Source organism: Adiantum capillus-veneris, chromosome 21 (genome assembly GCF_014529385.1).
Source record: "Adiantum capillus-veneris isolate H3 chromosome 21, ASM1452938v2, whole genome shotgun sequence".
Lineage (NCBI taxonomy): Eukaryota > Viridiplantae > Streptophyta > Polypodiopsida > Polypodiales > Pteridaceae > Adiantum > Adiantum capillus-veneris.
The window spans coordinates 107,726,812-107,752,605 of record NC_140951.1 but is presented as its reverse complement, the minus strand read 5'-3'; the positions used below and the strand labels follow the sequence as shown (position 1 = coordinate 107,752,605).

Genomic DNA, 25,794 nt, shown 5'->3' with positions numbered 1-25,794 from the left:
TATGCGATCACACAATCTCACAAATGCGACCACCTCCCTCATCGGCACGTAGTGCTAGTCTGGAATGCTATATGAGATCATACAATCTCACAAATACGACCACCTCCCTCGTCGGCACGTAGTGCTAGTCTGGAATGCTATATGAGATCATACAATCTCACAAATGCGACCACCTCCCTCATCGGCACATAGTGCTAGTCTAGAGAGAATGGTCGTAGATGCGACAAGTAGGGAAGCGAGAGAGTCCAATGAAACTAATAATGTAATGGAATTGGCCTATTAACTTGAGAGTAGCGGAAATTAATGATAATACTTTTAAGAAATTACTTTGTGAGCATAGCGGGCGAACATAATTGAAGATAGCAACATAATCATAGCAATTAGATAGCTTGACAAGAACAATACTTTTGCAAGAGAGAGAATTTAGAGAACATGACAACAGTTGAGGACCGAATTTATGTGGATCTCGTTTCCCCTCCAATAGGCATTTGTATTATGATTTCTCCCATCAAGAGAGACTTGTTATAATACAATCTTTGTGTTCCTTATGACCTAGGTAACACAATGAAGATGGAAAACTTCATGCATCACATGCATAACATAAACTTGAAGAAAGATTTAACTATCCCAAGCCTCAGTCCCAAGACCTCAAACACCTTTGAAGGTGGAGAGAGCTAGCAGGGAATGATGGTAGGGAAGAGGAAGAAGAAACATTTCATAGGAGAAAGAATTAGTTCCTCACTTATCATAACTCTTCTTGCTAGCATACATAATAGCATAGTAATGAAGATGGAGAAGATGACAAGCTTAAGCATTGAAGCATGGCTCTTGGTTGGATTTGCACTCCATAGGCAAGATTGTTGGTGTAGGCTCTCAACTTCTCAAGGAGCTTGGAGAAGGAGATGGAGCTCTTGCACTTTGCATAGCACACAATGAGAGTGTGTGTGAATGTGTGTGGGTGAGTATACCCCCTAAGAAACCCCCTAGCTTGCTTTGGTTGACCCCCCCCTTGTAGCTCATGCTTGAAGCTCATTGGACCCCTCCAGGCCTAGCCAATCACAAGCAGGAGGCATTACAAGCAACAAGGGTAGACTTGGGACAAGTGTCCCCCTTTCCCCTTTGAGAGAGAGGACTTGATAACTGCAAAGACAATTAATTAAATCTCCTAAATTATCATTGGACCCCTTGGGTGGTCAACCAATAGGCTTTAGGCACACCATGAGGGCAACATGAGGAGGAACTTGACAAGTGTCTTTGCTGCCTCTTAAGGCTTGGGGTTACCTTGAGTGTGTGTGTGTGTGTGTGTGTGTGTGTGTGTATTCTCTCACTAGCCCCTACAATATGGGCTTGCCCCCTCTTATGTAGGGATTATTTTGACTTTAGGTGCTCAAGCACCTTACTCATCAAGCATGGCAAAGCATTTCTAGCTTGGGGGTGTTCCCACAAGCATCTCAAGCAAGCACAACAAAGCACCTCTTGCACCTTAGTCATCTAACAAAACAAGCACCTCAAGCACCTTAATCATCTAGCAGGACAAGCACCTCAAGCACCTTAATCAAGCACGACGAGTACCTCAAGCAGGACAATCACCTCAAGCAAGACAAGCACCTCGAGCTTGGGTCGTGTTCCCACCTCAAGCTCAACCCTAGCTTATCTGAGGTCAAAGGACTTTTACACACATTATTGGAGGTCTTCAATGAAGCTAACCCTAAGGTCTTATGCTCCATTGGTTAGCCTTGCTCTTTGATAGACCATCTCTCATTTGGGCCCCTTTACCATTGGCCCCGTGTTGAGATAGATCTATAAGCACATGTCTATATCTTAACCCTTGTTCCCGTTTATTCTCCCACATTAAGTGATCAGTTGAATATGAGAAAATCATTTGGGTTGGTTAGATGTTATATTTGATGACATTACCTCTCTCTTGAAATCATAGTCGTCCTCGACTATGAGGTAGAAGAGATAAAGCCTTAGTCATTAATCAATCGTACTTAGCGTGTAGAGGACGAACATCCCACACTGCATTCTTACTGTAAGTATAAAAAAAAAATCTATTTGATACAATGAATTTTTCATTCTCCCCTTTTTTTTTCATTTTTTGATTCCATTCCAGATATATTTCCTTCAACAACTATGGAATGGCAGCCTGTGGAGAGTCTAAGTGGGACGTTCAAAGCAATGCATAAAGGGATTGCAAATGCTATGTATGCTGACAAGCCACCTTCTTTTTACAAAAAAATGGATTTGTTTGTCTATTTTGCAGAATACAAGGTTCCATCACGAGAAGGTACATATGGAGAACTACGTACATCAATTACCCGTTCCCACCACAAGTTCACTTGACTGGGAAGCTCCCGATGCATGTACTATATCAAGCTTCAAATCCAAGATCAAAGAAGACATCCTTAAACTATGTCTCCGGGCAGGATATCAAGAATGATTAAAGTTCAATGGTTCTTGCCTATACATGTCTTTGTGGCATGTTTCAAAACAATGGACTTGCAGAGGACAAAGACGATGTGGCTTAATAGAAGACTTTTTATGACTGAACTGGATAATGTACTTGGAGACGGATGGAGTACGAAAGAAACTTTCTATATTGGCGATAATATTAGTTGTATAATAAGCCCAAATTCTATGCCTATCTCATATTAACTATGTCGTCAATCATTAGTTCTGGGCTATCATATAGGAGATGGAGAAGCAAATCAGGTAGTTGGGTTCCTCTCGGCTCTGAGGAAAATTGTCCATAGTTTGAAGTAAAGGTCACAATCCATCCACACATTGAGCATAGAAGCCTTATAGTAACAACAAATTGGAAACTACAGGATGTTAGAGAATCTCTTGAGTTTCTTGATGAAACATCTCCTGAGTATAGATTCAAAGTGGATGGAATTGTGGTGAGCACAAGGATGGAGAATTCAACCTCTTGCATCACATGTCTTCCCCCAAAAAGAGTTGTATTTGAGCCACTTGCAAGGACTTGAAAAAACAAGTTCAATATTGTAATCATTTCATTTTGCAAATATATTTGTCTTTTCTACCTTATTGTGATCATTATTTATGTTGTTTTAAACTGACATGACACCATGATACACATTTAAGAATCGAATAGTTGGTATTAAGTATTTGAACTACAAAATTATGAACCACCAAAGGGTGTCCCAAAACTTGTCTACATATTTGTGAATGGATTTGTAGGGAGAGATCTTCAAGTTTTGCCATTCGGTGAGTACTTTGTCTTTGGCATCGATGGCCAAAAATTGCTTCGTAATGGAGGCTCTTAAAGCTTTCCACGTTTGTGGAGTTCACCGTTTGCCCGTAGGCAGACACCATTGCCTATAGTAGACTTTTGAAAGTGCATAGCTACATGGCATAGCTTACAGGACTCCCTGAAGCCCTCATCTCCAAAGGCCGCATTGAAGGGCTCCTTTTGGTGGGGCTCTTCCTCTTGGTATGGCTCTTCTTTGTAGGAATCTTCTTTATAAGGCTTCTCTTTGAAGGGATCTTACTTGTATGGCTCCTCTTTGAAGGGATTTTCTTTGTATGGATCTTCTTTGCAGGACTCTTCTTCTTGTGATCCCTTTTCTTTGCATCCAAACCCTTGGTGGCTCTACCTTTCTTTGGTGGCAAAGGAGACTCTTTTTCATCTGTAGTTGGTGCCATAGGAGAGTATGGATCATTTGGGTTTATTGAACTTTCCAAAACCATAGAAACAACCTTCTCTCTCACCCACATGACCCAAGACTCTGGATATTCATGCAACTGCAACAAATAGTAAAAGAAAATAAAGGACATGAGTACATACATACTTTAGAAGTCAAAACAAATCAATGGCACATGAGATACACACTTACAGAGAGTGTAATCATCCTGCACCTTGACTCAAGATATCTCCATGCATTGGCAAGCACCCTCCATCCACAAGATGTTGAGTCTGTTTGTAAAGGCACTTTTTGATTGTAGTACTTGAAACCTCTATATTGTAATCCTTATTTGTGGTACTCAGGTGACCAACGATAAGTTTGGCAGCACTGCAAGAAGACATCAATCAAAAAGCTACTAATAGAAAACAATGGACCATCAAGCATAGATCATACTTCATACTTACAATTTACTTCTCCCATGGATACTTGACAATGAATTCATAAATATAATATCTTTCTCCAGAAGATTGAAGATAATAAAACTCCAACGTCCTCTACAAAAAAATAACAATCATCTAAGAATACCACAGAATATTATAAATTGTTAAGAGTTAAGATTTACCCTTCAACATAGGGGTATACTATGTAATTGTAGGTCAGCATGTCAAAATCTTCAAAAAAACTCGAAAGTTTTCCTTGCTTGTTAAATAGACACTATGTCACTAGAGGATCAAGTATGGAAATTTGCATAGCTATATCCTCTGGAAGATCTCTCATAAGACACCTGAAAAAGAAAACACATCCCCCAATGAGGCCCTTGTAGGCGCACATGCACTAATAATTAGCAAAGGGGCAACACATACCTGAGACAGATAAATAGCACAATATCTCCAAGCTCAATGTTGGGGTTTACAAGCATACTTGTGTCTTGAGGGAATATGTCATAGTACACCTCATCATCCCCACACATGGAGATATCCATAACCATTTGGCTTGTAACTTTTTCATAAAGAAGAGAGTTGGATGCTCTTAAAATTTTTGCTTTCTCTGTAAGGATAGCATCCTTTGACATCATGTCTTGCTCCCTCTCAACCTCCTTGCCTGCTTTGATATCTTGGGCCTTTCTTGTCTCATACTGATGTGTAACATCTTCAATGACAACACCTGAATTCTTCTGCTGCCTGGAAGGGGGGATATTTGAAATTTGGAAGGCCCTAAGATCCTCACTTGGAATAAGCTCAAGAACCTTATCAAACTTGTACCTCAGCCTTGACACAAGCACAAAATCTTTGCTCATCAATGTGACCCTGTGAGCAAATGCAGTTGCAATGTAGCTATCATTCATAAAGTCTATAAGGAAATCCTCAGCAGCCTCCTGAAGGCACATCAAGGCTTGAGATTGCCACCTTACTGAAACAAAGGTTTTGATATTCATCGTGCTCACAAGTCTATCTGATATCTCTTTAGCTTTGGAATAAGAAGACAAGTAGACTTTTGTGCTTTTCTTATCTCCCTTAGAGATTTGATTTGATAATTCAATCTCTTCCTAGCAGTAGCCCTCTGGCGAGGTTGTGTAGGTGGTTTCTCTTCAGGTGCAATAAGAGGTCTTTCCACAATCTAAAAGTGCTCGCTATTGCGTCGTGCCGAAAGTTGAAGAAATACTGCAGGACGTGATAAGAGGTACTCCCAAAGTTTGGAAGGCTCGCTATCTCGTCGTGCGGGAAGTTGAAGGCAATGCGGCAATTGGAGAGAGAGTAGGTATTTTCAAAGGTTGAAACTACCGGCTATCGCGTCGCGGGCTTGTGCGGGTCGACGAGGAAAATGCAATATAAGATAAAGAAGAGGAGGTATGAAACCACGCGAATGTGTTGTTTGGGAGAGTTGTAAAATGAACACGTGACATGAGCTTTTAATACATCTGACCATCTATACAGTGTTCGTTGAAATTTTGCCACGTGGCACGTGTGCATGAGTGATACGTGTCAATAACGGTCATTTTTGACCCCTTATATAAGCTTGATCTTGTATATTTTTGGCGTGTTATTTTTTGTTTGTGCCGCACGGCGCGAGAATCCTTAAGCTTAACCTCTCCAAAGCTCTCTAATTCTCTCACTTCAACTCTATTTCACCGCTCTCTCTTCTTATATAACCATCACACTCTCTCTCTTGCACAACGTGAGGGTGGGTGTTTGCAAAGTTTGCCTCATTGCACTATCACTCCGTTCAGTTTTATTGCCACGTTCTTAACCACCTACACGATGCGATAACCGTAGCTAGCAGAGTGTGCCTCGTGCCTCTATCACTCCGTTTGGGTTTTGCTTCCACGGCCTAAGCCTTTGCACGAAGCGATATGAGTATTTAGTAAGATCTTGCTCGTGCCTCTATTACTTCGTTTTGGTCTTGCTTCCTTGCCTTGAACCGAATCATGAGTGAAGGTTGTGAAGAGATTATAAAGGAGAGTCCAAGTGAGAAGCTCTTGGTTGCTGTCATGGATGGTGGTGACATGGAAGTGTACACCAAGGAATATGAAATATTCAATCTTAGTTAAGGGTAAGTGTTTGGTCTTGGATGGTAAGACTTATTGCCATCTAACTGAATTTACTACCAACTCAATTGAGAAAGGCAAAGTAACAAGGAGGTTTGGAAGATTTTCTAAGAAGACTTCATTTATTAAGCCTTGCAACCTTGTTCTAAAAGAAGTTGCCTTTCTTTTCTTTTTGTTTCTTAAAGTTGATATGCACGGCAAAGGTGATGAAGTGAAAGATAGAGACAAAGAGGAAACAAATACAAATGTTTCGACAGTCTTGCAGCTTGAGAAAAGTGAGATTCTAGAGGAGGAGGAAATTGATGCTGTAGTTGAGGAGCAGGAAAGTTCAAATTTTGATGTGGCTTAATTTATAGCTAGTAATATCATTGATGAGCCCATAGAGGAGGTAGACGTGCCTGAGGCCTCCCATACTGTTCCAAACCTTCCCTACTTCTATATCAATGGAAAAGAGTATATCCCTCTCCATCATATTCAATGTCTGCTTAATATGAGGGATGACTACTGTATTGCAACCATTTATAAAGCTTCTGAGGTGGCCAAAGATTTCATTGACGCAGAAGAAGAGTCAAAAGAGGAGTTTTTGGCACTTGATCTTCAAACATCCAATAAATTATTTCTTCCTGCTCCTGATACACTTTCTCTATGTATGAAAAGAGTGGAAGAGGAGAAACCTACTCTCAAAGATGATTTTGAGAAGAGACTTATTGAGCTTGGCATCCAATCTTTTGGCAGAGACTTTAAACGAAAGGAAGTTGAAAAGGATGTTGACATAAGAGAGATGACTAGATCATGCAATCTCCTTCAAGAAAAAGTCATTGGAGAAGATGAGTTGCAAAAGGTAGAATTAGTTTCACCTAGATCTCCCTTCCTAAAATCTTTCTTTTTTTCAAGTTTTTTTAACTTTTTATCTCTTGTTTTGCAGATTGAACTCCTTGACAAAGACAATTCTCTTGGGAGAGCTAAAGGCTCAAGAAAGAAAGCAATAGAGGGCACTTCAAGCAGGGATGCCTCCGCTCTCATGCACTACATGCCTACATTGGATAGTGCCACCTTCTGTTCTTTTCACATGCAGTATTCTGAAGATCATGAGTTGCCACTATTTGCCATAAAGATATTGTCACGGTTTATGGGGTACACTTCCCTTCAAATCAATGCAAACAAGATCATGCTACTTGAGAGACCTGCAACACTTAGATTATTTGGCTATGCTGCAGGATTCAATGCCTCAAGAGCAAGATACTTTCTTTGCTACTCTAGCTATGCAGCAACAGCTGAGGATACAAATGTCAACCTTCTTGGGGAACTATGAAAGAAGAAAGTTTTTGAGATATAGGAATGATATGCCTAATGATACCAAAAAAAAGAAAAACTGATGTAAAATTGACAATATTTTGCGTAAAAGTATCTTTTTTGAATTTGGTTGTCTTTAGAAAGACTCGGTACAAAGTTTCAAAGTGAAGCATTAATCTCCATGTGTGGTTGAGCAGCATGGTTGTTTGATCTCATCGGTTGTAATTGCCTCCTATAGAACCAATTGAATAATTCCTTTAGTGCATTGCTCCTTCTTTGTCCCCCTCCCTTTCTCGGACATGTGAAAAATGAAGTCCTCGCTTGATAGTGAGATTTTCCATTCCCTGAGTATTCCATATTGCAAGGGGTCCTTGTTTTGCAAAATATGGTCCATGCAGGTACAAAATATTTAAAAAAGGTTAGTTGAACTCATAGGATGCAATGGAAAATACTATCCAGACTTTAAAAAATTGTCGAGTTTCTTCCACACTTCCATGCGTTTGTTGGCTATATATGGTCTACTTTTGACATTGGTTGTTATTACACAAAAATTCGTTCCAGCAGTTCCACATAGCGTCAACTTGTTTGTTGTCATGGTTGCTCAAAAATATTCTTGCTTTTACTCCACCCATTGAAACATCTTGCAAAACATCACCCGTTCTTTGTGAAAGAGTAGGATCTTTTTCTAGATGCACTTGACCACCATGAAAACCCATTTGAGAGATCAAAGCCTCGCATTTTTCTATGCACTCGTCTGCAAGTTTACTTGGCTTAATAGAATATGCATAATCAAGATGGAATCGAAGCAATTTGTCCAAGATTCTAATCTCTGCATACATTGTACATATATGTACATTTTTTAAATCTATTGTTAGGATTGGATTCCAAATCATAGAAGACGATGGGTAATTGATGATGTTCACACTATTTCTCGATGGTGGTTTTCCAACCTCGTGTTTTGCAAGCCATCCTTTTGTTCCAGTGCTTGCCATGCAAAACAGACATGGATACTGGGTATTGGCACCTCCACATACACCAAACATGCACTTTAGTGATTTTAGGTCGGCACTCAAGTTCCATTTTACAATAAAGTCACCCATGCCATCTACGCGGAGTTGTTCACCTACATTTTGGTCCTATATAACAGAAGGGATATCGGTCTGTAAAAAGAGCCATTTCAACTTATCGTGATTTTCTATTGGTATTTGAGCTGCTCCGATCCACCAAAGCTCCATTTCTGATTGAGTTTGGTGGTATGGGGAATCAAGCTTACCCTGGTTATAATCCAATGCTCTATTCATTAGGGATATGGATACTCTTTCCATTTTTTGACATTTCTGAATTTGAGCTTCATCCAATTTCATAACAAATATAAGTTTTCCTTCACAATCTACTTCTCGCATGTTATGGTATCTCACTATAGCAGATTGAACTTTTTTTATACTTATCCAAATGTTATTAAAAACATTATACTCAAAAGAAGATATTTTTTTCTGTTTTTTGTATGACATTGTTCCTTCTATATGATAGTACTCTCGAAAATGTTCGGGTATTTCTTCGTTTAACAGAGTCCTTACTTTCCCAAGATTGTGAGGCCTAGGCAACCCAAAAGCTTTAATCTTGTAATACTTTAAAACCTGAAGCCAGGTTTTAGAGATGGCCCTATAACCCCTTCTACTCACCCCCTCTGTGTCACAAACTTCTTGCATTTGAGAAGGTTGGACCAAATAACCCATATCTTTCAATAAATTTTGAAATACCAATTTCTTCTGAGTTTGATTTTAGGAAGTTTCAAAAGTTTCAAAACGTCGCTTTTGTTCATTACCTCATTCAAAATCTCACTCTTTCTTGAACATTGGACATATCAAATCCTAAAAGGCTAGTCACATGTTCTCTAGTAATCTTTAATCTTTTTTTTCTTTGTCCAAAACCTTCTATTAAATTTACTACATCTCTCATTCATTTTACTTGTGCTCTTAATCCTATTGGAGTTTCTTTTAAAGTCTGAAGCTGATGATTTTCTTGTTTTAGAGACGCTATTGGTTTTCAAGTTCTAAAACTCTTGTTGCATTTGAAGTCAAAGCAGTTTTGAGATATTGAACGTAATGTGTATGATCAATGTGTAAATGAGATAGCTTAGAACTATATCCTAGTAAGCCATCAATCCCATCTCCAACAAATCTCATCAAATCATGAGGTGTGTGAAAAGATGGATACCTTCTAGTGCTAGGATCTGGTGGATACAAGCTCCCATCTGTCCTTATATCAATGTGTTTCTTTCCCTCGCTGCAAAGTTGTTGTGCTTCATTTGCAGTTGTAACTGATCTTTGATAGAGACTCCTCGTAGTAGCATAATCTTGGCTTAGCTTAATGTTCAAGTGAAACTTACGGTTATCACTAATGGAAGATGTATTACTCATTGTAAATAATGAACACACAGAAAGCATAATGGAGATAGCGTAGTAGCAGAACAAGGTGCATCAGAAAAGAAGAGAGAAAGCTCGTGAAAGGTGAGAGAGAAAAAAGAGAGATTGAGTGATTCAAAAGTGGAAACAACTATTTGCCGCCAAGTGAAGTAAATGAGAACAAATTTCGAGGTGAGCCGCAAAGGAATGTGAAGAAAACGATATCTTTTTGAATATTTAGAGATATGTACCTAGATACGCTTTAGTTGCGTAAAGATGTGCTTTTAATGACCAAAATGGACAAATTTGGAGCCATTTTGACCATAAACGGCTCTGCTAATTAGTAAGTTAACCAATTCCTTACACGTCCCTTTTTGAGTCGTTTTTGGCCCTAATAATTATAAAGGAGGGCCCTCAAGGTTGCAGGGCCCATTGCTCCTCTCATTCCTGGGTTTTAACCCCAAAAATGTTACAAGATTGAAGGGAAATGCTTGTCAAATGGAGTGAGTGCCACTCATAGATAATTGCCAATCTCCTTTATTAAATCACTTTGACCAAACTTTATGGTGCTTGTTTGGATCTGTGTAGCTTCAAGGATCAATTTAGCTCTTCTATACCTTGTGGTTACACAACTGAGCGAGTGCCCCATCGTCAAAAAAATTTTCTTGGAAGCTTCCTCATCAATAGACTCTTGCCTTGTCCAAACGCTGGTGGATCCAGAGAAGCATATGTTTTCTTTTGCCCAATGGGTGTCTGCCATTAAGGACACACACCTCTTCCCCTCACCTTACCTCTGCCTTATTTGAACCTAGCCTAAGGTGGTTAATGTGATATGGTGTTGGAGGCCCATCTCTTCCTTGGGCTTGTCCCTTGCATTAGTGTCGCACCCTCAAATACCTCCCAATTGGTGCTAGCTAGGCTATACCTCATCATCTCTTTGATTTGGTCTTTCACATCCGGTACATGTTGCTGGCCCATGTATCTCCATTGTGATATCTTTTTTTTAATAAAATAGACAGATACCTACAACTTGAAATTACAACTCACACCCGACTCTGTGAGGTGGAGCATCCCAGCTGGATAAGGTAGGCTTGATGATGCCAATGTATATGGAGCAAGGGAGGGCCTCATAGGTGAGGACTCCTCCCAAATTTTTTGGAGAAAAAGGACAAGGATTACTCTGAATCCGTGAAAGAATTGTCTTGATCCCTTCGATGGCTATTAGTGTTCAGGAAAAATCAATTTCATAAACACACAAATTTTCCTTTAGGGTAGATTTAAAGAGAAAAATTTTCAAAATAATCAGTATTTTGTACAATTTAACTCTATTTTCTTGAATTTTCCATGCGGATTTTCTCCTGCTCTCCCTCCCTTTAACCGGCTGTTTTGATTTTTGACCGGCTCAAAGCTAAGCTGAGCCACAATACTTTTCCCGAACAATGACATTGGCTTTGTTTATGTCTATCAAGGATATAGGGGAGTTGGCCTCCTTTGAAGCCACCTTTTGCCTAGCATCAAAAACCTTCCGTCTATTATTGGAGGATTGATCAAGAATCATCTCTGGTGCTGAAAAGGGTCTAAAAATGCCCCTTGACAAATTCCAACTTATCCTCAATGCTAGTGATTAGGCCACTAGGAGAGAGGAGGAATGGGCAGATCCCCTTGACATTCTTTGAAGTTTGAACATTTCCTTAGCAGGTCTGCCAATCTTGCTAGCTCACCTCTGGATTTCAAAGATGGCTTGAAGTCTTGTAAACCGGTTGGCTATAGGAGTGCTCACATAGCACCTGCTCTCACTCGTGGCAAAGCGACCCGAGCCGGGTTGCCAGTTGAGAGCAATCAGTTGAACCTACGATGTTCGGGCCGCAGGCGCAGTGCAAACCACTACGCTATGTGCGTACATCTGCGAGAGATGGCCCAAAGCTACATTTGTTATCACAAAAAAAAAATGGTGCCCCTCCAAAAAGCGCAGTGACCAGCTAAGCCGGTCACACCCACCGACATGCATACAAGCGAGCGGATATTTAGCCATAGCCGGCCTTCATTACTTTCATTCTCTTTGTTGAGGTCTAGTTTGGCTGAACTTTCAGATTCTTGCTCTCTGGGAGGGATGAAGTCTTCACCCTCAGAGAAGTTTCTTGACAATTTCTTGTCGAGCTGTCCAGCATGGCCTGCAGGAGGCTCTTAATGCTGGTGGAGCGACCCTTCTAAGGGAGTTAGGGGCTCCGAGAGCCGAGGAATGTGCAGGGCGTTCTTCAGCTAGTCGATGGGGACGTTGGCTAGAAGGAGGTCGATGGACCCAAATTCCTCTTGCATGGCGTTGGTATTCGAGAGGACGACACATGAGGGAATTATTAGAGCGTCTTCACATAGACCTGATAGCGGCGTTTTTAGGGGGCCTTTCAAGTTAAGATATGAAGTCATAGAGGCCTCCACCACCACGTTAAATTCGGTGCATATCTTGGAAGCATCTCTATCATAGAGGATCCTTGAACCACCCTCTACATTTTGGAAGGTCTTCTAAATTAAAAATGGCATGCTGGAGCAAGTCAACTAGATCCGTTTACCTCCTATCAAAAGTTTTCGTTTTGTCCTCATTTGGCAGCTCCAATGGGACCCCACCCATCTGCTTGGTAGGAGATCACCTATGGGAATGCACAACCTTCAAAAGGCGAGCCTTCCAATTTGCAAGGCCCTCCATCTTGGAAGGCCTATGTGCAGATGCTCTTAGACCTAGTGTTGAGGGACTCAACACTAAGTCCCATTAGGGTCTTTAATGAAGACCCCATCATGGGATCAACCGTGGGCTGACTACAGGGGTCTCGAGGGGGTCTGACGTCAAGCAAAAGGTCAACGCAACGGGTGGCATCCGAGATTCAAACGCAGGATGGGCAGCCCAATGTCGTAACCAAATGCATGTGTCAACAATGCCTAAACACTAACCTATAAGGTAAACTAGAACAAAAAAAAGGAACTTAAACACACTCGAATAAAATCCGACTGCCGAATTTTCCTCGTATCTCTCGCATGCAGATGTTCGTCGTCGATCCCATGAAAAAGTCTTTATTGAAGACCGCATGGGCTTTAGTGTTGAGGGATGCCAGCTCAAGATTATAAAATGATAGGGGCCTAGGGAAGCCTGTCGCGGCCATCAATGCCCCCCTCTGAGGTGACAGGGATATAGGGTTGAGCTGTAACCCTAACGTGACTCCACCTCTTTGAGGTGCACACTGCACAAAGAGGCGCAGTTAGCCTCTACCTTGCACTTTATCTGAAATGATGTGCTTTGGGATTCTCCAAAGTCTTCCCTTTAGATATTAAACAAGGCATTATGTTCTACGGAGCTTACTACTTGAAAAATTGTTTGAATCACAAAATGGAAGGCATTATGTTGTGGATAAGAGTTGGATAGTTTTGTATATCTCAAGGCTTTCGGAGTGAAGAAAATTTGGAACTTTATTAGTTTACCCTATTTTGTGATTAAGAGTATAATGATCAGGCCGTTCCAATTTTGAAATCGCAGTCTTGCACCCAAAAAAAATAGGTCGTGCCAATTTTTTGGTTTTGGAGCTTTTATGGGGTATCTTGAAAGATCCCCTTTGCTTTTTGTCTTCAAGCTTAATAAGAGAAATAGTGGGCACGCGGTGCACAGAAAGAAAGACAGATGTAGCGCGCACATGAGCCGGTGGAGGGTGCGTTCGTTGGCATTAAGAACGCAACTCGTCAACAGTATGTTTGCGCACATGTGCTGCGGTCGTTGCTGCGAATTCCATTTTGGCAAACTGCGTGCAAACCTTCAGGTTATGCAGTGAGCTCCACATCAGCAGTGGCAGCTTTTGCAGTTTCTGTGCGCAGTGCAGTGCTCGTCCCGCCACTCGAACGTCTCAATGTTCACGTGAACGTGGTGGGGCAGGTGGGTTCATTGTGGTGATGCCGGTGAAGGGACCGTTCGTTTTCTACACGGGTGTGGCGGGCCTAGCTGATGTGGCAGTCCCTTTTTGATTGAACATCCACCCGAACGTCTTCATGTGCGCAACACAAGAGAGAAGGGGTTGATTTTTTTTCAGGTGACGAATGCAAGGTGTATGTTTGAGGCGAGAGTCAGTCTCTCTCCTCACAAAATGTTCTCAAAATTTCCAAAATGTCCTTAAAATTGAGAGAGAGAGAGAGAGAGAGAGAGAGAGAGAGAGAGAGAGAGAAAAGACACCTTCCGAAAAATAAAATTTTCAAACATACAATATCTCTTTTCTTGAATTTGTGAAAAGGAAATTTATGTTTTAGGTTTTTACACTATTTTTCTAATTTGGGATGGAATTTATCCTTTTCCCCTTGCCCTCTATTGGCATTTTTGAAACCAAAAACGGCACGATATCGAGTTGGACACATTTTTCCCAAACGCGGTTGCCGTCGAAAAAAAATTCCCGTTTTTCCTTTGAAGATAGAGAAAATCTCTCTTTTCCTCTCTCTATCTCATCCATGTGCCATTCCCATGCCCACCCTCCCCCCTTCCTTTTTTCACCAAGTTTACCTTTCATCCACGTGCCATGTTCAGTGCCCATGCAACCACCCCCCCCCCCCCCCCCCCCCCCCCCCCCCCCTCTTCTACATAGTTTAACTTTCATCTAACTCTTACACAAGCATCTTCGGTGATTCCTCTAAAAAGAAATGAAAGAAACGTTTTGGGCTCTATCCCTACTACTAAGTGGCTTGAAAAGTTTGATTACATAACTACATTGTGCAGTGACTCACTTGTTGAGATGCGATGGTTAAATCAAGGCAATGAGAAGAGAACCAAGGCCTATAGAGAAGATAAATTGCTTTGTTTTCTTTAGGGTAGAAGTCCCAATATAGAGACGAAGAGATTGAGACAACGCTCACGTGGATTGTGTTTTATTGTTTCGAGGGAAAAAGAGCGCATTCGAAAGCTTGTGCCATAACATTACTGCAATAAAGATGTTGTCGTTGATGGTGGTCTATAGCGAGCGCAATGCAGACGACAAGGCATTCTTGTGTAACAAAAAAGGGAGCGAGAAGCGAGCACTACTTGCGGGTGTGAGGAGACGATAATGCCAACAAGGCTCGAACCCCCGCCACAACCTACCCACACGAGGCACGTTACCACATGGCTACACAGATATGATGCGCATCCGTCTCTGTTTTGGTGCAATATATTAACATTTTATTGGGGTTCGACAGGCTCACAGTGGAGGCCCGGCCACTTACTGGCTCCTCTACCCTAGCACCCAACCCGTTACCCGCATGTTCTCTTACAATAGCACAAAGCAAGAGAGACAAATCATGCAGCTAACTTTCAAGTGAACTAAACAACCGTTAATGCAACACCCCAAAAAGTTGAAGTTTTCGTCTTCATTCATCTGTAAAAGACTTGCATAGTCACATCAAAGACATAATTAATGCACGTGTGACAATGCAAGGGCACAATTATTCTAAAAAGTAATTGGTAATTGTGCTTTGCATGACCAAATACCTTAAGTGGTTGTACAACGCTTGTACAAAGGAAGACTAAGTATGAGGGTCTGAAGGTCAACCATGAGGAGTGGGAGTTCTTGTCATCTAAAAGTAACAAGAATGTTATTTATTTAGCTTATGTCCAAAAAGTTTTATAAGGTCGCTTATACCTTATATAGTCTAGTCATAGACATAGTCGTGTGACTAAAAAATGAACCTTTAGGCATATTGAGATTCAAGAGAGAGTTTTTAGTATGTCATCTCATGGTAAGTTGGCATATGGTTTTTGAGGTGAAGCTATGGAAATTATAGTTCATGTAATTAATAGATCACCAATGAAGACACTAGATGATGGACCACACATTTAACTATGGACCATGGCAAAGTTTAACAAGGCAGTTAATGATGCTCATTAGATCTTCACTCAATTGTGGCCAAGATTGTGTATTTTGGACCACCTTAATTGTCAAGGTTGATTGTCAAGGCTTTGACATGCTCATATTTGATGTGCAATGGGCATGTCACAACAATGCCTAGGGATGTCTATGGACTTTAGGGGTGGAATCCAAGGAACAATTTTAGTGATTTGCATGTCAAATTCAACTTTCTCAGGCATTGCAAGCACCGCACTCCGCAAGCACGAATTCACAAAATTTGATGTATCCGCACAAGGATATAAGTGTATGCTTAGCACAGCATCATATGGTTTGGTGCAAGTTACGGTTTACTCAAAGGCGTCAGAGTCGCATTAATGTTAAGTCATTGAAGTCACGCCACAAAGATCACGATTTTGTGAGGGTTGGAATATTCCAACTAGAGAGGCGCTATTACTATGACATGCTCTTTTTTTAAAATGTATTAATATTGTTTTGAGCATTGTAATCGATTAAATAATGCAAAGGATGAAGCATTCATTGGCTTGTTCTGAGGATGCTTAATGAGGGCATTTGAAAGTGTGAAAAGCAACATCAAACGAACTACCCATGGTTGAGAAAAGACAATGTACTAGTGAGCAAGTCACATGTAAGTACCCATGTCCATCATGGATATACTTTTGTGCCAAAACAATCTAGGAATCTAGCCATTATCCTTCAGCTTGGCTTATCCATGGCTTTTCTTTGTTTTCAAACAGACAGGCCTTCTTAAATTCTTTAGCATATGCTTGTTTCTATAATGACCTTCTAAACTCCAAAAGTCAGGTCCTGAGGAGATTTGTGAGATTAAGAAAAACCTTCTAAAGTGTAGCCACATGGAACCTGTTTCATTATAGCTTTGCTAAGAAAAAGTGGTTATACTCTTAATATTCCAAACTTTTCTTTAAATTACAAGCTTTTGGATAACACTAACCAATGAGAATTCAACATTTTCTATAGATTCACTAGTATGTTCATTTCTTGAATGTTCGTAATTATTTTTCACGCTAAGTGATCCCTTTCCATTCCTTTTGTAGGAATGCATTTTTACTACTCCAAGAAGATAATCCTTCTCATGCAACAAATATTTAGCTCTAAGTGTCAAGGAAAAGCACATGTTCATTTTGTCTTTGCCTTATGAAAGTCATTTTAATAGCCAACCTTGTCCATATGTCCATGGCTTGCTTGAAGGCGCATTGGTTTTTGTTGTGTAAAATAAAAACCTCATAGAAAGTCTTATCTTCCACACTTTTTACTTTTTGTTAATTAGTCGAGAAAATTCTATTGGAAAACGTCTTCAGTGTGGTGCTTGATGTCATTTTCTTAATTGCAAGAAAATAACGTTAGGGCTATGAGCATTGTTCTTTACTATACCATCCAAGAAAGAAGCATTGTGTCAAGCCCACAAAATGCCATGCCATATTGCATAAAGGGCTTTTGGAGTTGAACCACCACCCGGGAACTCTGAGCAACATCCTCTGTGCGAATGCAACAATTTTAGATTTGGTGGACAATCGAACCTCAAATCTTGTCAAACGGTTCATCAATTGCTTCTTTTTGGCAAATCTTAGATGCCACACATTGGTGCATGAATTGAAACCCTAACTTCCTCCATACTATTCTTCGCACTTGCATTATAGAATTGAATTCTACACACAAGTGAATCATAAAATCCATACATTCATACTATTGCTCTTATATTTCTCTTACCTGCCCTATCTAGCCAATGTCGTGTGAATTCTATTACAAGGTCTTGGGTTCAACCCTCAACTCCATCTTCATGACACCTAAACCAGCTTTATCAAAAGTGTTTCAAAAAAGAACACAATTTCAGAACAAGCTAGTGTCACAGAAAAGAAGAATTTGGCTCTTGCCCACAAACTTGACTTGTCTGAAGCTAGTTGTATTCAAAGAAACAAAACCCTACCTTCACTGTATAAACAAGATTTTGTACCAAAAGGGCACAAGTTGGGCTATTGACTATAAAGTTGACCTTTCATAGAGCTGGTTTGTATAGAAAAGTAACTTGTTTTTGCATGATCTATGAGCTTCCATGACATTAAAAGATGAGAGGACCATTAGAAAAGATTGTTCACAGAGATAGATTACTTGGTCCCTGAAGTAGCATGCCCAACAATAAGATTAAGACGCCGTAGTAGCGTCTGCATCCTTTCCTGTACCAAGTCTTCAATTGGATTAAATCTTGGATTTGTTCTGGTTCCATTGACATTCCTGGCAGACTGTCCTGACAAAACCCTACTCATTTCATCATCTAGTGCCGCAGATGCAGCCCTTAAATGCTCATATGCCCTTTGTTTCAATGAGATTGCAAGCTCAGCACATCTCTTGTACTCCTGATGTGTTAAATTGCCACCTCCTGCATGAGCTGTTGAAGAACTGCCTCTTGAAAATGCAGGAGATTTCCTCCATAAATCTGATGGTGAAAATTGTTGAAGAGTAAAGGATACAGTTGCGGGACCAAACAAGGCATTTCTCTTTGCATGCTTCAAAGCAGCTTTTGCATCTTGATCATATTTGAAAACAACCTTAGCACAAGCAGACTCCTTGCACACTTTTACCCCTGAGGGTTGCAATGGCCCAAACTGCATGAACATGGTTTTCAACTGTGACACTGAGGGCAAGCCAAAATCCTTTGGGAAACACATCAGAAGGCCAAGCTTCACTGTCGGCACAATACTCATGTCATACGGTGTACTAGAGCTCCCTGCAATCAAGGGAGGAGTTGCAGGGAAAGCTTCTCCATGGGACTCTAAAATGTTGGGCTCTATCAGTTCTCTGTTTGAAACTGGGATAAGTTGAAGCTGCCCCCCAGGAAAAGAAGTTGAGCACTGTTTTGAAGATTCTATAAACATCTCCTGCACAGCATCAGGTCGTTGTTTCTGTGCCGTTTGGGTGCTATCTGCTGTGTGAAGTCTCTCAGCCTCGGGAAGTAAACCATCCCCATCAAAAGTGTTCTCAAAAGCTTTTCTACATAGGTCACCCTCTGAGATAACTCTGTCACCTTCCTTGTCCTGCGCACACAAAATCTGTGCATCACTTGTTAGAGTCTCTGCAGAAGCTTTACTACACTGGCCAGCTTCCTCATTAACTTTGTCAGCATCAGCAAAGACATGTGCATCCTTGGATAGGATTTCTGCAGAGAATTCACCGCGCTGGCCTACCTCCAAAATTTCTTTGTTATCTTTACCTAGCTCTCCATAAAGCATCTGTGAAGCGGTCTCTGCTTCCTCTGGTAAACTTTGAACAGCGTTGTCTGGTTGCTCGGCAAAGATTTGCTCTGAGCTCTTGCCAAAATCTTTATGCGGGATCCTATTGCGAAACTTGAGGAAAGTTGTGACAGTGCCCACAGTACCTGCATTATTCAGCGGATCCCTAGCAAGAGCTTGAAGGGATTGGAAAAGCTCTACTGGACTTGCACAACATTCCTCCTGCAAGGAGGGAGCTTTGCAAAAATCAATCCTGCACTTCGACAACAAGCGAACAGTCTTATCGACCTTACCATGCACCTTCCTGTTCAGTATCATTCTTTTACTCCTCTTTTCAGGCTTATTGATGCATTTCAGTGAAGGGTGCGTCCCAGAAAGATTGACTGCAGACTTTCGCACACTGTCCCCCACACTGCCAACTTTCCTGACCCTTTCTTTGCCTTCAGTCTCTATAATATCCTTGGTGCCAGAATGTGTGTTTAATCCTGCTGGTAACATTCTACTCAGACAATTCTTTGCTTTTTTACTAACCACTGCACTAGCCTCATGCAACTCCTCTTCTGAATCTGATGAGACAAAGTCATAGATGTCACTCAATTCTCGTGCCCTCTTCTTGGGGCCTCTCTTGTGAGATGCTTGATGTGTTGCTTCAGCACCCCACTTGCCACAGCAATTTGGGCTGGAAAAAGCTTTTGCATTATCTTCTTGCATGGATGTTGACCTATGTGCCTTCTTCGTATGGTGTTGCAAACCTGCACACTTCCCACGGCCTTTCTTCCGCTTCTGGTGTCTTTCCAGGGCAAGCAAACTTTCTGCTTCTCCATTTACAGTTGATGAACGCTTCACAGGATGCTTGCGTGTTTTGTCCTTCAAAAATGATCTTCCGATCTTCCTTTTAATCCCAACTTCTTTGGCTTCTAAAGCTGCTTCCAAATCCTCCATAGCCTGAGAAAACTTGTGCTTCAGGTCTGCAGAGTCTGCTTTCTTTTGTTCAATGTTTGCCGACAGCTTTGGCATACTCAAAGCAACCATACATGCCCGAAAACCATAAGCATGTCCAAGTAGCTCTGATGATTCTAAAGTGGACATAGAAGCACTGAATGGCATGCATGCTACCATCTTGATAAACATCAGTGTCTTGACAGTACTAACCCTCTCTGCATTTACAGAACAATTATTGCCATATTGCATCCTCAAACTGTCGTCGTTACCCGACTGCCAATTCAAGAAAGAATTTGCGCTATGTAAAGACCCTTTATAGTGGCAACAAAGCAAACTTGATTCCGAAATCTTGCAATTTTCATGCAATGCTTCAGCAATTGCTTTGCGAAAGGTTTTGGAGTCTGTCTGGTTTACCTTCCGTTTGAAATGCGGTTGAAAGGCAACCATTCGGGACTGCAGCAGCCAAGCAAACTGGAGGTCGCCAAAAAATGCTACTAGAACTTTTCCAGGTTGTATTAATTTCTTAGCAGAGGCAGATGCATATGCAGGATCGTAGATCTGGGCCGGCCACCAAGGGTGTGACCTAACCTTGGCCCAAACGAGGTCACCAATGCCAAATTCATAGCTTGAGTCTACATTCTTGGCAGACAAAGCACAAACTTGCTCCTCATAATTTTCAAGAGTTTTTCCACCAGCTCCCTCCTCGTTAAGCTCTTCAGTGCCGTTTTCATGCTTGTGACCTGGTAAGTCTCCGCTGGTGCAACATTCAGATAAAGAAGCGTCCATTGTTACAAGCGCATCATCTATGTCGGGATGCCTGTTGGTGAGCCATTCATGACCAAGATTTTCTGCTAGAGCGATGGTAAGGGGCCCGTCAACCTTCATGTGTGAAGTCTCAGTAAAACCCTCGGGATTATAGGAATCTCTCCCATATTTCTGTTGCGTCTGCTTTTTTAAGGAAACAATGGCGGTACTGGTAGCTGATTGAGGCGGCTCGCCATGAGGCTTGTCGACAGTGAAGGTAACGTCAGCCATACCTGTAGTGGAAGTGCGGTCTTTCAGCTCTCCTTCAAGACAACTATTCCTTGATACAGTCCATTGAGATTTCAGATGCAGATACTTTGCGCCCCATGCATGTAGCAGTCATCATCCCCTAGTTTGTTCTCGAAGCATAAACCCTAGTGTGTTAGTGTGTGAATGTTGTTGCGCGCAAGCTGTGTGTGTGTGTGTGTGTGTGAGTGAGAGAGACACAGAGAGAGAGAGAGAGAGAGAGAGAGAGAGAGAGAGAGGGCGGGCGGAGGGAGATGGCGCTCGCGCATTTCATATGTGTGTACTGAAAAACCAGCTTCAAGTGTGTGAAGTGAGTGAGCATTTCATTAACGTGTGGAATAAACTACTAGATTCAAATTTCCCTCATTACGCCAGATGTACAGTGGAAAACAACCATTTTTAGGCTGCTTACACACCGTGCGGCGTGCACCCAAGCTTGAGCGTGCGGACATGAAGCGGACGACAAAATGGACAGCCAGGACCGCCTGGCCTCGTTTATAAGTGACACGGGGTGGGATCAATGGCAAGGGCGAGTTATCGACGTTGCACATGATGTGAGCCATCGGATCGACGCAACGGGGGGGGGAGATTATATACACGCGGGCTTGCCTTATGTGCAACAATGCGCGCTAGTGGAGGTGGATAGGACGGTGGCCTGTGGTGTGGGGGGTCACGGGTGTTCAAGGGTGCGGGGCAACGTTGGGAGACATAAATTTTGTTTTTTCCCCATGCAGATGGAGCAATGGCCCCGAAGACCCCAGCCATCGATCCCTTCACTATGCCCGTGTCACTTATAAACAAGGGCCGCCTGCCCGAGGATGGGCGGTCCTACAAGCTCACGCGCTTTGAAGCGTCGAACCAATAAGCTATAAAAGTATCAACTGGAAAACTCGTCGCTTTTTAAATGTTATGTTATTTTCGTGTGTAACACATGTGTGCTGGTCTCCAAAAGTGACGGGCAAGCATAGGTTTGGTGTATAAGTAGCCTTAGCCCTTTATTTTTGGGCCAACTAACCTAGTAACCAGACAATAGGATTTTAGAGCACATTCGCACGAACCATAGGCAGCGATCTCTCATGTCATATTATGTTGCTGGTTGACAGCTTTTCATCTATCATTTATGCAAAACGGGGACTCACTCAAACCAACACAAATGACTGAGTTAGCTTTACAGGGCATCGTTTTGTAAAAGCACACAAGCTGTTGCGAGGTCAGCGAAACACTGCTAGGCACAACACAAGAAACGTACCTAATAACTACAATGCTCAAAATGTGACCTAATAATCTCATAACCAAGACTTCTCATTTTCAACCGGGTGTTTTCACACTACAAAAAGATGTCTCAGTCTACCCTCAGCACTAAAGGGCACGGGCAATTTAATGAAGCCCAAGCGGTGGGATCTACGGCACTGAAACTAGGACACGGAGATCGAAACGCGTGCAACCGTAAGATGGCCAGAGTAAACTAGGACATGAAAAAGCAAATTTGGACAAGCAGGGAGCCTGTCCAAGTTTATTTTTATTTCATGGTTTGCCACATGTCAATAAAAGCGTCGCGGGCATAGCAGTTAGTGCATTGGGCTCTCACGACGGTGGCGAGGGTTCAAGTCCGAATGCCTACGACGGGCACCTATTTTTTTTCACCTTCCATTCACCTCGAGATTCCCACTTTCGACCCCCCACCGCGGATCCCATCTCTCCCCATCCGTGCCCTTTAGTGTTGAGGCCAGTCTACCCCTGTATGATGCAGAATTAAAACAATTGTGAATGTGTATGCCATTTTTAACTTGGGGATGATATTGTGATTGTGACATTGTAAAGAGTTTCATTGACATTTTGGAGAGCCTTCAAAATTGTTAAGACCACTCCGTAGGCATCAAGGAGAAAAAGATCTAGAGAAAAACCTCTGGTAAATAGTGAAGACATACCTAGATAAGCAACCTGAGCTAGGACCTACCTACCCAAAATAGGGCATCTTCGTTCAACATTGCCACACAATGGGCTGCAAAGGATGAGCAAGCTTCTATACTAATAGATAATGGGGGAAGGGATTCTGGCCCCCTCGCCCGAACATGTGTCTGCAGCAAAATCCTCCGACTGGTGCGCATTGAACAAAACGGATGCGCAATGCTTGCGTGCAACCCAACGGTATCTCTGATCTTGGTATCTCATTACTTTGGACAGTGGTCCCAAACCCTCTCTGAATAGCAGTGGAAGCAAGGGGTTTGAGGGTAATAGGAGCCATGCCACCGTCGAAGGCGACGCCGTTTTATATTAGTTATGCATAATAATCACAACATTGCACACCAACTATGTCCTTTGTGTAGATAAGTGTACTATGCACATCTAGCTTAGGAAGTGTTAGAGAATTATTTTCTTTTTTATTTGGCAAAACTCACATGATAATGGACCCTAGTGTTAGAGAAAAACTTAAAAAGAGCAAAGTAAAGCCTAAATAAACAATTACACAAATTAGCCATGGAGGGGTATGAAGGCATTGCCAGCCTTGTCAACACATTCAAAATAAGCATTGTCATTGAGCTTCTTTACATAAAAATTGATGTGCAAGAAGAGAGGACGAAGGTGTTGTTCTTCTACGAGCTCTACCCAATTAACACGTTACACGATCATGTAGTCACCATGCTTGAAGCAAAAGGACTTGCACCTTATAGAATTATCACATTGTCCTCTCATGTGAGAGGTGGCTGATATGTAGTAGCGGAGAGAGAGATTTCTTGTATCATTATCTCTCTTCTTTCCTTCGTTATTGTGTGGGTTTGGCTTGAAGTCAATGAAATGTGTCCTGCCTTGTTTCTCCTTATCATCAAATTTGAAGGAAGGAGGGAGAGAGAGAGAGAGAGAGAGAGAGAGAATCCTTTGAAGTAGATTTACCCTTGGAGTTAAATCCAAGGGTAAATCTACCATTGCTGCCATTTATCCTCTTAAAGGACTAGATAACCAGGGTCTAGGCCTTTAAGAGGCTTAGAGCTGTGGTTGTTTATGGGAACAACTTTAAAGTTTTGGCTGTATAGGTACACGGGATGAAGTGGCTTTTGAATAGGACAGTGGCTTTTGAATAGGACAGTATCAGTGCTAAAAAGGCTTTGTTTGTTTGAGTGTGTGTGAAGGCTTCATGGTTAGGCTTGCAAAGATCATTTACTACAGTGAAGGGAAGACTTGAAGTCCAGCAATGGCCTTCATGGTGTGGAAAGGGTCGAAACTCATGCTCGATCAACTAAGGAAAACAACATTTGATATCCATGACCAAACGGGGTTGACAAATCTACAGTCGGAAGCACATTACTTGATGTTGATCGGCCCAAACTAGCAACCACCTTCCAATTGGTCGTACCCAAAAAAGTAGAACAAATTGTACTTGATAAAGTTCAATGTCAACCAGTTAGCCCCTTTTTGGAGAGTTAGGAATTAGTTAGATTTGAACTAGATTCCTATTTCCTTGAATAGAGTGGACACGCATACATAGATGGAGAAAGAGATATTATAGGCTTTATGGTTAAAGACCTCAATCAATTCCAATCTCATAGTTCAATAACTCAAATTGAAGCTAATCCCAAAGGCCTTGACCACAAGCAACTCATGGCAATTGCAGATCAAGGGAATTGGTGATAATAGGGATGAGAAATAAAGACTAAAACACACACAAAATGTGATCGGAAAACACAAGAAAGGTGCTCCAAGCAAGCTTAATCAAGAATGATCTAGCCACCGATGGAATTGAGTGTAGAATACAAATACTTCACTTTCATCGATGGAGGCTTGAGATAGGTAATAAGGAAGAAATAAGTACACACTCACACACACTAATGGAAAACTCAATCCTCCATGATCAAGGCTTGATTTGCCAAGGTAATTAGTTGCTCAAAGGACTAGACTTACCCAAGGACATAATTTCACTTACTAATTTCACCAATGATTAGTGAAGCCAACTAATAGTAGTGCTTAAAACCCTAAAGGATTAACCATCTACTACCCCTCTTGTGGCTAGGTCTAGTACCACTTAGGCCTAGTAAGCTTGTTTGCGTGTGGCTAGGTCTAGTAATAACCGCCACGGCTTAGGCCTCATAAGCAAACATGCCATTCAAGGATTATAGTCACTCTTAGCACCCGTAGGTCCTTACGGAGATGGAAACCTTACAGGGATGGAAATGATGATGGGAGTTCAGTCAAAAATATCCTCCAAATGCTTGCTTTCATTGTGGAATATCTTAATGCTACGTTCAAAAATGTCCTACTTGATTAGCTCAAGCACATTAAATACTCCCTCACCCCATTTTGCTGTGCAAAATCAAACACACACACACCCACCACCACCACCACCAAACCCCAAACAAAACCCCCCCCCGCGAGCAAACCAAGTTTTGCTTGAAATCGGACCCCATCCCATAATCGGCCCCTCTACCCTATTCTTCCACACGAAATGCACATAAAGTTCCTTGTGCGGTTATTTTTTGATGGCTTAGCACAATTCCTTAACCTTTTTCTAGTGAGAAAAAAGATTGTAACACAAGCAAGAGATGGTTTAGCATTACAAATTATATTTGAACTACCAAGTTCATGTACAAAAAGTGAAACCCTCACTTCGTTGTCCCTTTAAGTTACCTTTGGTACATCAAATTATTCCTCCAAGGACATACATCATCCTTGCTTTGGGACTGGGGAAGGGGACGTTGAAGGTAAGCAAATGAGCATTGAGGGAGGGGACCTAGAGGCCTCAAACATTTTCTTGCCAAGCTCAAACATTTTCTTGCCAAGCTCAAACATTTTTCTTGACAAGTGGTAGGA

The 25,794-nt window shown here is 41.7% G+C and overlaps 1 protein-coding gene across 1 annotated transcript; it reads right to left on the bottom strand.

Annotated features, from left to right (window-relative positions):
* Positions 1-17,545: 17,545 nt before the first annotated feature.
* LOC147431495 (uncharacterized) lies at positions 17,546-21,263 on the bottom strand. Its single transcript, XM_086494586.1, has one exon. It carries the CDS (start codon positions 20,974-20,976, stop codon positions 17,878-17,880), a length of 3,099 nt encoding a protein of 1,032 aa, XP_086350712.1. The 5' UTR covers positions 20,977-21,263; the 3' UTR covers positions 17,546-17,877.
* Positions 21,264-25,794: the final 4,531 nt, after the last annotated feature.

Bases quoted from the DNA above. Each gene is read 5' to 3' on its own strand.
- LOC147431495 (XM_086494586.1), bottom strand. From the start codon at position 20,976: ATGGCTGACGTTACCTTCACTGTCGACAAGCCTCATGGCGAGCCGCCT.